Here is a 14,122-nt window from a genome sequence, read left to right as displayed (position 1 = left end):
ATCGTAAAAACCAGTTACTCAGATGGTGATGGGACTCCCTCTCTGCTCAAACTCCTTCAGGCAGTCAGTGGCTACAGCGCAAAAGGCAAGGGGTTGCTCTTGCCATCAGAGCCTCGGGGTCCCCAACTTTGGAACTCAGAGGGTGCTCTGTGGGTGATACGCTCCAAAGGGAGCTACCTCATGTCACTGAAGACACTGCTGTCCTCGCTGTCTGCTAAGCACAGGAGGGCAGACCCTGGCAAGGAGAGACACAAACTCTTTTTTTTTTTTTTGTCTCTAAGGTCAAAAGCTCTCCCTCCCCAGTAAGTCATGATGGTTACCTCAGAAAAAGGGCACACTGTTCCCCTGCCTGGGACAGGAATCGCTGGCTTATCCCTGAATGAGATCCGTCCGCTGTTATTTTATTTATAATATAGATTTATAACTTCATTAGCTTGCCATTTTGCCTACCTAATGTACCGCTTTTAAAAGGAGAATTAGTTCCTGCTTCACGTAGGGAGTGCATCAAAGGATAACATTAGCATAAAAGGAAGGGAGGACCGAGAAGCGCTCAGCAGTTTCCAGCCAAGCGGCTGTGTAATCTGACCTGTTCATTTACATCTGGGCCTGATTCCTAATTAACATGCATGGACACCTTAATTAAGGTGGCAGATAATTCCCAGCCCAGTCCTAGCGAAGAGTCTTGTATATATACATACTTGTACATATGTATATATAATTTCAGGTCAGAGGGAGTGAGGTTTTAATGGCCAGGGTCACCTGGAGACGCAGAACACTTAACGCAGCTGCATCCACAGTGTGCCTTGTCATGGCTAAATTAGGTCAGAAGCAGAAAAAACTGCCCTGAGTGATATGGGACCCGAGAATGGCTCTAATCAATTAAGCTAATCCTTGGCTAATGTGGTTTACCTGCAGCAGCTGTGGAATGCTGAGGACCCCCCCCTCCAATGATGCCCTACCCAGCTGACACGCCTTAGCCAGAGGAGCAAGTGGGCTGGGGAAGCCCCCTCACCCGAGGGAAGGACAGAGGGGCCAGTGTGTGATGAAGGGGCTGATCACGCTCTACCCCCTTCAGTGGACAGAGTGGGGGGTGGGGTGGGCGGAGTGGGGGTGGATGGGCGGAGTGGGGGGTGGGTGGGCGAGGCTCTCTACTCCCAGAGGGTCAGAGCTTTGCAAGGCAGAGAAAAATTCTTGCTGTTTTCCAGGCCCCAGGGAAAGAGAGGCCCTAAGAGAAAAGACATCCTGACTTGGGGGAGGGGGAGAAAGTATGTCGGGGGAGGGAAGGGGTAGAAGAGGAACAGGAAGCGAGAGGAGGAGAAGGAAGAGAAAAAGGAAAAAGAAGAGGAGGAGGAGGAAGATGAAGGGAGGAAGAGGATTAAAGCCCTCACCGCCGTTGAGAGGGCCGCACATACCTTGAACTGCCTGGCTAGGTGTTGCTTATGGCTCTCTTCCACCTGCTTGAACTTGGACTCCAGTCCTTTCATTTGGTTCTCCATCTTCTCCACATACTGTAGGTCCCTCTGAGTCCGCCTGTCCAAGACTTCTATGGATTGAGACATGTTTTGCACCTGTCAAAAGGGTAACAGGTTCAAGGCGAGAGCCAGAGAGCAGACGTCAGGGGTGGGGGTGGGGGGGTGGTTTCATTTGTCTGCTCGGCAGCAGCCAGGCTGACCTTTCCCACGCCACCACTCCTGGAGGCAGAAGTGGCCCAAGGCTGATTTACCAGCTAATCACCGGCATCAGAGCATTAGGACCTGCGACCTCCCCAAACACTGCAAATTGGCTGGGTAAACATTCCCTCTGGCCCCTCTCCAGCAGAACTCTAACCTGAGGGTACACAGGGCAGGGCAGGAGCCTCGAGTGGCTGCAGGCACAGGGCTAGGGGCCGTTTTCTCTTTATGTTTAAGGGTGGGGCCTGTGTCTCCACTCTGTGTTGGGGAGCGACTGACTTCATTAGACAAGGGCACACCCAGAGCGGTTCCAGGCCAGCCTCACGGGCGGGCGCAAATTCCCTTTCCCCTGACACCTCCTGGAGTGTCCTTGCGGACAGCCTTGGTGTTCTAAGTCTGGAAGGAAGCTCTAGGCTCTGTGCCGAGCCTTTCCCCCACCGCACATGCCATCCATCACCCACCACAATATCATAGGCAGATGACTGCTCGGCAAACACGCACATTCAGAACGCAGAGTCAGGAATCAATCACCCAGCAAATGAAGAATCGCTGTTTTACATCCTTACGGGCATTGTTGGATGGAGTGTAGCCTCAAGATGGGACTCTATTATTCAGCACGATCCCAGAGAGTGTCAAAGAAAAACAGTTTTGGTGCGGCCACCTGCCAGCACATTTCATTTTCAGGAAACTGGCTATGGCTTATGTGAGAATCTATGCTCACCAGGGGCGAGGGGGGTGGGGGGAGGGGCGCCGAGGCGCTGAGGATGCCGCAGTGGGTTGGGTCATTTTCTCAGCATCTAATCCAATTACTAGCAAGAAAGGTGCATCCTGAATGGCAGGCCTTCTTGCTGATGCTTTTCTCTTTCTGAATTTGAAAAAGACTCCCTTCTGGGAACCGAGTCCTTGGGGGGGTAGGAGGCTTGGCCTTGTTGCTCAGTGGTCAGAACAGTGACGGCCGGTTCCTATCTCCCACTACAAACCTTTCAGACCAGTTAAGCAGCGTGACTGACGAGAAGCCTGCTCACTGGCCAATCACCCACCTCAGCACTTCAAACCATAGGGGATTTTTTTTTTTTTTTTTTAGCAACACACGCATTCACCTTCACATTTCAATGTATGGAACGGCCTTGCACGGGGCTGACTGAGACTCTGCTCGCTTCTCTTAGATGGGCTGAGGGGAATCGAGCTGCTCTTGGTGGACGGCCTCTCTGGAGGCCTGATCCCCTCTGAATGGCCACAGTGATTCTTGTGTGTGTGTGTGTGTGTGTGTGTGTGTGTGTGTGTGTGTGTGTGTGTATGTCTAGTTTTCTCTTGTCCTTCCTTCAAGGCAACAGCTCAATTGTCGCTGCCTCCAATTGTCGCTGTTCTGGGGGGTGAGCTCATATAAAGGACACTGTGAACCTACTTGGGAACAATTCCACCTTACTGGCACCATGGGAAGGCCAGGGGAAGACCAGCATGGCCATCTCTGCCCAAAACCTCTCTTCCCAGTCTCCTCCTTGGCGATTTGACACCACCACCAAGAACAGAGCTCAAATGTCAGCAAGTCAAAGAGTGGGCGGGGTTTTGGTGTGGGAAGGGCTCAGCCCAACACAAGTCCACACAACAGTGTGGGTGGGAGGTTACCTGTGTCCTCCCTACCAGGACCACTGCTTTGTTGAACTTTAAAATGTAAAGATTAGCCTCTACGTTAAAAACAACGACAAGGACGACGACAACGACAACAGCAACAAAACTGAAAGATGCCAAACAATCTGGATGCTTTAAGATAAACGGAAGTCTGACCCCGATTACCAGCCAACCACTCAGCTACGTCTTCCATAACAGAACACGGGTGACATCGATATTAACCCTCTGGCGATACGTGCTTCCACACAGTCCTACTTCCACGAGTGTCCCCGGAAGCCAACCAGGGTGTTCAAGGTCACAAGGTCATGGGATACTCTTAGCCACTGTGGCAGCAGTTGCCTCGAAGTGGGGGAGGGGACTGTACCCCACAGCCACACACCTGTCCCTGCCTAGGAATGACTGATTGCTAGTGTTTAGCACCCGTGTAGGCACTGAGCCAGCTATGTTATTTATCTTACTTGATCATCATAAGACCCACCCGGCATGGGGTGGCGGGGCTGGGGTGGGGTGAAGTGTGGGGGATGAACGGTTCTGAGTCCCGGCACACATATGCCAGCTCCAGCTCAGAGAAGTTAAGAAACTTGGCCCCATCACACAGCTAGCTCAAGGTCTAGGACTATTAAGCCTCTGTTTTCTTCAGAGGACACAGTCCCATCCTTGTGCCAACCTCTTCCCTCCTCTGCCACCAGACCCTGGAGAGAGCATGCTGATACCCAGTCCTCAACAAGGACTCAAGCTGGACCAAACCGGAGCCTCTAGGGCCAGGTCTAACACAAAGTCAGATGGTAGCAACACAGAACCAGTCCCAGAGGGCAGAGGACCCAGAATTTCCTCGGCTGCTGCCCAAGATGGCAGGTGCTGTCTGTGCCAGGCCTGGCCCCGCCCCACAGAAGAGAAAGGAGGCGTGTTGGCCTGGCCCAGCCCTGGAGCACAAAGGCGGAGCAGCCTTGTCTCAGCAATGCTGGCAGGCCGCAGTAAATGAAGGGTCTCTCCTCCAGCCAGTGCTCAGGCCCTCCCAAAATACAGCCTGCGCGGCATGAAATGGGGCTTTAAATTTTTAAGCAGCAAAACTGTGGCCTGCATAAGCAGAGAGGAGAGCTGCGCGGCTTCATTCTCAGGGGCCCCTATAGTTTTCCGAACCATTTCCCAGCTTTGCCCTTCTCCCAGGGCCCCTCAGTTTGGGCCTCAGGCTCCCCCCCCCCCCTGCAGCCCCACCCCTTTGCTACAGTTCTGAATAATTAAAGGCTCAATTAGGCTCCTGTCTAGTTTGGTGTAAATAAATGTCCACGAGATCTGTTAAATATATTTTACTTGAACTCTTTTCAAATGATTTACTCTGGTGGCTAAAGGTGGCAAAACAGGCCAAGAAACCAATACACACACTCTACTCCTTTAGGGTGAGGCAGCCCCACAGGAAACAGGATGGGAATAAGGTCTCAGGTCTCTTCCAGAGAGAGACTGGTGGCAACTTGGGAGTCCACCCTAGTCCTCGGACTGTTCCCTGCCTCTGCAGCTGAGTCAAGGCTGTGGGAGTCCAGCAGCAGCCCAGCTCCAGGAGGCCAGGTCCTGGCAGGCTGTTAAGCTGGGCTCCCAAAGCCATATCTCAAAGGTGACATTTGTCCCCAGTGCTTGTCTTCAAGTTACAAAGGATCCCTCACCCTATAGATCTCATACCACTGGGGACTTTAAAAGTCCAAGGCTGATCAGTAGCGAAAGTCCCAGCTTTCGTGTGTGTGTGTGTGTGTGTGTGTGTGTGTGTGTGTGTGTGTGTGTGTGAGACATGTGACTCCAGTGTCTCTGAGTAGGAAGGGTCCATGCCCTGGAGGCATCTTTTCTTGGGGAGGGGTGGGGGGGGGAGAGTGAAAGAATGGAAAAGCCCCTCATTTTTCCTTCTCCCCACGGTAGCACCCCAGGGACCTGTAGTAGTTAAGTCAGCTGCAGAGTCTAGGGCCCCTGGGGACAGCCTTAGGCATTCTTGGTAAGAGAAAGAAGCTAAAGAGGAAGGTAGCTGGTCCAAGACTCAGACTAGCTCCCTTTCTAATCAGCTGTGTGGCCTGGGGACATCAATCGGAGGAGTGACCAGTGCCACCAGCTCTACTCTACTCCGGTCTTGTGACAATGAAAAGAAACAAGACTCAAAATGTATGCGTGGGCTGGGCATGGTGGCACACGCCTGTAATCCCAGCACTCTAGGAGGCAGAGGCACAAGGATATCTCTGAGTTCAAGGCCAGCCTAGTCTACAAAGCCAGTCCAGGTCAGCCAAGGCTACACAGAGAGAAACCCTGTCTCGGAAAAAAAACAAGCCAAAACAAGATGTATGGATGGTTCTACACATTGCTTGCCCTCACGTTAGGAAGCATCCATGGTGGGAGAGAGTCACAGGTGTGAACACTCAGCAGTGGAGCGGAGGCATCCCCATTAAAGGCTGGGTGACAGGCTCCTGAATGTCACTGTTTCCCTGGCAGCATCAACTGGGCCCTTTGGACCAGACCCTAAACATTGCTCAGAGGTGGAAACAGCAGGCGGCGAAGGAGAGCCACACTCTGCCCTTAGCAGGAAGCTCCCTCATGGAGCCTCGGGAGCCCAGGAAGCAGGTGCATTCATCTCACCAGAGCCACCCTTGTTGTTTTCCATCCTGCTATCCACGCAGTCATCTGGCGTGGATTCACAAATATTCATTCACAAATATTTAGAGTAGGGCCAAGCCAGGGAAGGCCCTGGGGTGGGCCCTGCAGGCTGGCCAAGCCTCCGGCCGCCACCCAGCACTCTGCGTGTGCAAACCCGTACACACCCCCCTGCACAGACTCACCTTCTCCAGTAGCTGCCTCAGCTGTTTTGTGCGGGCATCGCGTGAACACATGGTCTGCTGGGGGGCGACCACCGTGCAGATACACCTGCCCTCACTGTCCTGGGCAGAGCTGTACACCTGCCAGCTCTCCTCGGGGTTGGTGGGCAACACCTGGAGGGGGCAGGTGGGGAAGAGAACGAGAGAATGTGAGGATGAAAATGGGACCTGTGCCTGGGTGCTGAGGGCTGAGACAGATCAGAGAGACACACTGCCTTAAAACGCAGGTTTAACGCTGGATGCCCAGAGCTTTGACATCTAACCAAATTAATGTCTGAGGAGGTGGGAGGGACTGCTGGTGCTCTAGGCTGGATGAGGAACCATATATGAAACCAAGGGGCTAATAGTTTAGGGAATCAGACATCTCTTTTCCAAGCAAGGTGCAGTCAAGCCTTGATCTGCTGTTCCCTAACACTTGGGAGATGGGCACCATTGTTAACAGCTCCCCCCCCACCCCCCGTCAGTGCGTAACAACTGAAGCAGCAAGGATCTAGAGCTGTGCTGTCTCCCCGAAAGCAGCCTGGCTAAGATGCTGGACTCCCAACACCCTGCAGCTCCTACCCACAAGCCATTGGGTGGATGTCAACAAACATGTTGTGTAGGGGTCACCCCAACCTCTGTCCTGAGAGTTTGTCCAAAGACCACCAAGGATGCGGAGCTCTGAGTGTCTAGTTTCACCTTGCAGGGCCTCTATACCACCCGTGACACTGACCTTCAGATACACAGCAGGGGCAGTAGTCACCAAGGCTCCTTCTCTGTCTCTGTCTCTGGCTGTCTCTCTCTCACACACACCCATGCCCTCCTGCCACTGCAGCCTGCCCAGTCTCCAAACCCTTCCCTGGCATCCTGCACTTCCCTGCTATTTTTAGATGGGGATGGAGAGGAAGGCAGAGAAGCTATGGGAGTGACATACTTCATTTCACTCATCCGGCCTCAGCAGCTCAGGACTCAGAAAGCATGCAAAGTCCTTAGCAGGGAAACCCGTTATGATTTTGTTGTTGTTTGGTGTTTTTGAGACAGGGTCTCATTATGTAGCTCCAGCTGTCAGGGGCGGGGGTGGGGGGTGGGGGGTGGGGTGGCTCACTATGTAGACTGTGCTGGCCTCAAACTCACAGAAATCCAGCTGCCTCTATCTCTTGAGTGCTGGGATTAAAGGCGTGAACATCACTCCCTGCACTAGGGAAACTCATTTGAAACAACAGGGGAGGTACACTCAGCAAGAGTCATAGGTGTGTGTGTGTGGTGGTTGGGGGGATGCCACACCACTGAGCCCTTGGGAGCAGAACTGGAGGAAGAGAGACTCCTCCTTCGCCTCTCCTTTCCATTTAGAAGGTTAGGGCGGCCGTGGGGGTGTGTGCTTTCTAGTGCCCCCCCCCCCACTAAAGGGTGGTCTTAGCTTAGCCTGTTTCAACCACCATGGAAGTCAGCCCTGCCCAAACCCTCCACCCCAAACCTCAGCCATGGCTCCCCCTCCCCAGGCAGCTGATGACAAGGAGATGCGATTTCCATTTCCGAGGCCAGAAGAGAGGGGTGGGTTAAGACAAGAGGGTCCCGCCCAGCTTCTCTCAGGCCTCCTCCGGAGTGGACCTCCTTAACTTAGATCTTCGAACGGTGTTGGCAAGAGAGGGTCCCTTGGGATTTGGGGACGCATGATCAGAAGAGGCCTTGGGCCTCACTCCGCGCCCCCCCCCCCCCCGGCCCGCCGTCCAATCCGCCTTTTACAAAGTAGGACGAACGAGTCCAGGCTGGACCTAGCCCACAAAGATGCTTTAAGCAGCACCACCAACCCTTACTTGCTGAGTGACCTTGGCCAAGTCCCCAAGTCCCTAGCTTCAGTTTCCTAAGCTTTGCAAAGAAAGACTTTCTAATATTAGTGACCGAGGACTCTGGACTTTTGAACCCCTCCCACTACTACCCAAGCAGGTGTCCTCAAACCCCTCCTGGGGACCGGGCGCAAGAAGCTTCGCCCCGAGACGCTGGAGTGCGGATGGCGGCAGCAATCGGAGGCGCTGCTTGGCTGCAGGGCGGAGAGTGGGCTCGTGACCCCCTGGCCCCTGCATCCCTGCCTCCCGGGGTGACCCCATCCTGTGCCGCACCGCCGGGCCAGCCCAGGGCTCCGACCCAAGAAGAGGCAGGAGGGAGGAGGGGCCGCGAGGGCTCAAGGCGGGCGCACTTACGCCGGTGCTGCGGTCCAGCGTCCCGCCGCTGGCGGCCGAGAGCCGGGTGGTGTTGAGGCCCACTAGCGAGGGCAGCGTCTGGGACATCCAGTTGGTGATCATGGCCATGGTGCTTAGCACGACCCCGATCTTCAGCAGCGGCACCGACATCGCGCCTCGAGTGGCCTCCTGTGCCCGCGCCGCGCCGGCGCCGGCTCCCGCGCCCCGAGCAGCCTCAGGCGGCGGGCACCACGGTGGGCAGGGGCGCCCGGCCGCGTCCCCGCGCCCCCTCCGCCCGCCGCCGCCCGCCCGTCTCTACCGCCCTGTGCGCCCTGGCCATCGCCGCGCCGCCCCGGCGCTGGGAGGTGACCAGGCGGCCCTGGCCGGCGCGCGCTGCCTGCCCGCGCTGCCCGCCGCTGCAGCGTCCCCGCGCGCTCCGCTGCCGTGAAGGGCCACCGGGTTCTGAGCGCGGTGCGGGCTGTGCGCGGGGGCCGCGGCCGGGGGGCGGGGACAAGGCCGGGCGGCGGCCGACGCAATCTGCCCAGGAAATGGGTGGATTTTTTCCTCCGAGCTCTGGCTCCGTGCCGCCCCCTGGCTGCAGGCAGCGAGGTCTGCAAACCCGTTGGCCGAAGAGTTAGGGTCACCCAGGAGGACGGACAAAACGGTTAAAAATAAAACCTTAAAAATCTCGCACGGCACTCATCCACTACCCTCCCACCCCAGCGAGCTCTCTTGGTCACCCTCATGGCCCGGCCTCGCGTACGTCCCGGCCTGCTTGTGAGGTCAAGACTCTCTTCCTCTGCTCCTGGGTTCTTGTCTTTCCAGACCGATAGATTGAGTTCCAGTCAGTTTGAGGTGTCTCCCGAGCCTCAGCAGGGAAGAGGAGCTCTGATAGAGACTCTAGTGCCAGCGCAGGAGTGAAGAGGTGGCTTTTAAGTGAAAGACACTGCTACCTCAGAAGGAAAAGGCAGTTGTAATTCCTAACAGGGAACATCCTGGCCTTTGGGAGCAGGTTTGAACAGAGAGGGGGGCTGGTGTGCAGGCTGTGCACAGTAGGGGGTGCAGGAGAGTGCGCCCACCTACCATCAGGAGCTGCTGGAAGCTTAGGGCTCAAGTAGGAGTTAGAGGGGACCACACCCATGATTGTGGGCTATGGTGTATGTGTTGCGGGGAAGGGGGTCTGGTGTCTGCGCTGTGGGCCCAGCTCAGGAGCAAGGCGAGTTTCAGCACACCAAGACCTGTAAGTCTCAGCACAACAGCACAGCCGACAAAACACCTTCATAGCGCTTTTGACTTTGCAGCAGACTCTAAGCGGGAGGAGAGCCGGGTCCTGTAGGCATTCCTCCACATTGTCCCAGCCCTGGGCAGGGAAAGACATCCTACCCCATCCGACACCGCACTCTTTCCCATCTGGTCAATTAAAGACTTTCTGGAAAGGGGTTTGGGAGAAATGTCTGGAGAAAGGGCGATTTCCTGGAATCTGCCAAAAGAGAGCTCACACCTTCCTGGGGGCTTGTCTACCTGTGTTTCAGTCCTCATTTACAGGGAAAACTTCAACGACAGCCAAGATTATCCTGCCCTGAGTGCTGGGTGTGAGGCCCACTGGCTCAAAAAGTCAATTGGAGTTGTTTCTCCGGTTAATGCGTGGCATTCATTGGTGCCAGCAAATTACAACTGTTGGGGAAGGGCACCATCTCTCAGAGAAAGCTGGTACTGCAGGCCAGTCACGCCCAGTGGTCCTGCTGGATTCAGCAACCACAAAGATGCAAAGGCTCTGCCCTATTTCCCCTGCCTTGCGTACTTCACACAGAGTCAGGGCCATGGCTGCGTCTGCTCAGGTCATGCACGCTTGCTTCCCACTACACAAAGGTAAGGAACGCATAATGTTTACCAACAGCTTCACCTCCAACACAGTCCAGGCCGCCAAACTCACAGGCCCATCTCAGAGGGCTTGACTTTTATAACAAGGGGCAGCAAGCCCTAAGCTCTGTGTCAGACGCAACACCAAGACCATATTTGTCTTTGTTAGGCACACTCCACTGCCAAGCACCGTTAAACCTTTCCTGCTGTCTGACGGGCACATGTCCCGGCTGGAGGGAGGCCTCAAGTGACCTGCCTATGTACAGATGTTGAGGTCAAGCTGAGTTCTGCCAGGAACTTCCATGAGATGGTGACCCAGCTAATGACCCTTACTGCGACTCAGTTCTCTCACCCGCAAAATGGGCTTTAACAATAAGAAAGCACCTCTCTGTGAGGTGCTGTTAGGATATGAGGTGCAGGAACAAACCTGGCATGCTGTGGTGACAGTCATTATCACCCTTTCAAATGACAAGCTGGGCACAGCCAGCAACCTGTGCTGGGCAGGCTGTGGAGCTGGGCTTTGATTTGAGGTGTGATGCCCCGTGTCCTCTGACATTTCTCTGGAACAGCTGTCAGTCAAGTACCAGGAAGAGATATAAGTAGTTCCCCATTAGCAGCGATCCCTTCTGAATGGGTGGGTGGGTGGGTGGGGGAACCTATGGTAGGCTTATAACCGTAATCATTCTGAAGAGCTCCCGGCTCTGCTCTGGGTGAGACCGTGCCACGGGATTCACAATTGGTGCCCTGACTTGGAGGAGCTTAACTTAGCTGGGCTTTTTTCTTCTTCTTCAAGGAAATGGAATTCAGGGAGTTTGCAACAATGACGCTTGGGTCTGTTCAAATAGTACCAGGAACAAGTAGGAAGCCTTCAGGAGCCCTAGCAAGGGACGGCCTCCCTCCCTCTCCAGGATAGGTCATTGTGGCATGCCTTGGAGATTTGACCCTCAGCTTATAGCTCTTCTAAGCCTTTGTGGGGAGCCAGAGGTGTACGGCTCCCCTAAGACACGACTGAGGAGCCCTCAATGTAATTGGTGCGATTCACATAAAATGCGCCAGAGAGGAACTGACTACTGAATTCCCAAGATCCCTGGGAACCAAGCTGACATCATTCAGCCAAGTGGACAAAAAGACTAACCCTACCCACACTGATGCTTGTCAAAACTGGTCACCGTCTCAGAATTTGTCTAAATTGACAGAGAACTAAAGAAATACATATCCGATGACCTCATAGTGTGATTGGAACTGAGATGTAGAGTTGATACAGAATTACCCTTTCAATTCCAACAAACATATGATCCTCTTTCACCAGAATGCAAATCTCTCCGCCTGCACCTGGACTTCTCCATGTGCAGCTACACCAGTGTCTCCCACCTCAACCAAACACTCTTCACCTGCACCTGGGCCTTTCCACCTGCACCTGAGTGTTTCTGACTAAACCTGAGTCTTTCCACCTGCACCTGAGCCTGTCCACCTGCACCTAAGTCTCTCCATCTTCACCTGAGTTCCTCTTCTTGCACTTGAGCCTCTCCACTTGCACCTGAGCCTCTCTGACCTACACTGGAGTCTCTTCACCTGCGCTTCAGCCCTTCCACCTGCACCCGAGTCTCTCCACCAGCACCTGAGCTTCTCCACCTGCACTTGAGTCTTTCCACCTGCACCCAAGCCTCTCCACCTGCATCTGAGCCTCTCTTACCGAATTCAAGCCTCACCACCTGCACCTGAGCATCTCCACCTGCACTTGAATCTCTCAACCTGCACCTGAGTCTCTCCATCTGCACCTGAGCTTCTCTACCCTCACTTGAGTCTCCACCTGCACTTGAGTCTCTCTTACCAAACTCAAGCATCTCCACCTGCACTTGAGCCTCTCCAGCTGCACCTGAGCCTCTTTTACCGAATTCAAGCATCTCCACCTGCACCTGAGCATCTCCACCTGCACTTGAATCTCTCAACCTGCACCTGAGTCTCTCCAGCTGCACCTGAGCCTCTCCACCTGCACCTGAGCCTCTCCACCTGCACCTGAGCACTTCTCACCTGCACTTGAGTCTTTCCACCTGTACCTGAGTCTCTTCACTTGTATCTTAACTTCTCTTCCTGGCACCATGTTGCTCCACCTTCACCTGAGCTGCTCTGAGGAGCTGAGAGGTTCAAGCTAATCCCTTCCAACTCTTCCAGGTCCAAAGCAAAGTCTTGCTCAGAGTCTTTCCCCAGATTTGACTGCAGGGTCTGCTGTCCCTAAGGCATTTGTGAAGGACATCAGAAAGAGCTGGAGTAAAGGCCACTTGACTGAGTGTGCCACACAGCACTTCCCAGAAGTGATCCTTGATTGTGGAAGAATGCAAGCATTTTATTAAAGCGTCCACGGTGCCAGAAAACAGCCAGTGTTCCTAAAGAGAAACTCAAGTCTATACAATTTCTACACAATTTCCCTTGAAGCAAGGGCTAGCCCACCTTTGCCGCTGAATAACCACCACAGTGAAACAGCACATGTTGTGCTCAGACAGTCCTGTGGACTTTCCACACAGGATGTTGCTGGGTCCTCACAGAAGCCCAGGGGAGTTCTACCCCAAGCTCCACTCGCATATGAGCTGCTTGGCTTTGGAAAGTGACCACATTTGGCCCAGGCAGTGTGGAGAGACAGCTCATCCTCAGAGCAGAGCCCAAAAGCATGGTAGTGTCCTTGCTCCACTGATGTCTCGACACCAGTCTCCTCAGTGCCAGGAGTGTGTGACCTACATGACTCTCAATCCTGATGACCCAGGGAATCAGTCAGAGCTCTCTGCAGTTCTGGCTCGTGAAGCTGATAAGGTCTCAGAAGGCCTGGGTTCTGTCCCCTGTGGTGAGCTACACCGTCAGATCTCTCCTGTCATGCTCTCCCCTCACCAGTCTTGGCTTGGAGTCTGTACAATTCTACCAACAACCATGAAACAAGGATACTGACCTCCCTCCATAGCCTCAGCTCCTCGGCTATGAACGTGAGGGCTGAGTCTATAAGCTGGGGCAGGACACTTGTCCAGACAAGTCCCTCCTGCCAGGGGCTAACACATGGCAGGTAGTGTGTGTGTGTGTGTGTGTGTGTGTGTGTGTGTGTGTGTGTGTGAAGGGCTAACACATGGCAGGTAGTGTGTGTGTGTGTGTGTGTGTGTGTGTGTGTGTGTGTGTGGTGAGCTAAGGAATTGCTGGGCAATGACAGGACCATGAAGAACGCACAGTAGAAATGCACACTACATCGGCACCACATCACCACCAGACAAGTGAGGCCACAGGACAGGAACCTGCTATGATGTGAGCATCGGCAGTGACCACTTGGAGGGAAGCAGGCCTCCAGCTCACTCCTTGGTGTTCCCTAGCAAAGGATAATTCCGTAGGACAAAGTCTGGATGACACATTGAAGTATAGCAGTGTCTGTGTGGCCTCTTTTCAAATAGTCTGGGAAAAACAGGAGACAGGAAAAAGAAGAGAAGAAGGAGGAGGAGGAGGAGGATAAGAAGAAGTGAAGGAGAAAGAGGAAAGGGAGGTGGGAGAGAGGGAGGAAAGAGACAAAAGAACAACAGAAACCAGCACGAGGCTGGAACAAGGGACTGAGATAAAGATAGAAAAAAAACCCAACAGAGAGAGACAGACAGAGAGGAATAGAGAGATAGACACCGAGACACAGGCAAAGGAAGACAGAGAGGGATAGCACCAGAGGGATGGAAAGACAGAGAGAGACCCACAGCCCCAGAGCGGCAAATGGGACAGTTCCCACATGGAGCTATTTCTTTCTCCTTCTCTGTCCTTTTCATCTTTCTCGGAGGCAAACAGAACATTCTGGGAATAGGAAAATGATTGCTGTTTTGTTAGGATTCTGCTCCAGTCCTCCTACCCGTGATGTCATGGGGGCGTGGCCCTTAGCCCGGGATATTCTTCCAGCAGCCACAAAAGGCCCCATGGGTAGCCAAGCCATTTGCCACCCACATAAGCT

The 14,122-nt window shown here is 54.1% G+C and overlaps 1 protein-coding gene and 1 long non-coding RNA gene across 4 annotated transcripts in view; both read right to left on the bottom strand.

Annotated features, from left to right (window-relative positions):
* Positions 1 to 14,122, bottom strand: part of LOC311607809 — a 307,121-nt gene that overhangs the window by 237,933 nt on the left and 55,066 nt on the right. The gene's annotated exons all lie outside the window — the stretch shown is intronic.
* The window catches only part of OLFM1 (olfactomedin 1), a 37,521-nt gene that overhangs the window by 15,733 nt on the left and 7,666 nt on the right, over positions 1 to 14,122 (bottom strand). Inside the window, exons 1-3 of one of the 3 annotated variants that reach the window (XM_084798846.1) lie at positions 8,323 to 8,777; positions 6,110 to 6,259; positions 1,413 to 1,568 (exon numbers count right to left, since the gene is read on the bottom strand). In XM_084798846.1, coding sequence (XP_084654972.1) covers positions 1,413 to 1,568; positions 6,110 to 6,259; positions 8,323 to 8,472 — 456 coding nt within the window. In that variant the 5' untranslated portion in view covers positions 8,473 to 8,777. Of the gene's footprint in view, positions 1 to 1,412; positions 1,569 to 6,109; positions 6,260 to 8,322; positions 8,778 to 14,122 lie in introns of those variants that run through there. The other 2 variants (XM_084798848.1, XM_084798847.1) reach the window with 2 other exon arrangements.

The sequence above is a fragment of the Acomys minous genome (assembly GCF_964271855.1).
Source record: "Acomys minous genome assembly, chromosome: 10".
NCBI classification, from domain to species: Eukaryota; Metazoa; Chordata; class Mammalia; order Rodentia; family Muridae; genus Acomys; species Acomys minous.
This window is presented reverse-complemented; position numbering and strand designations above follow the sequence as displayed.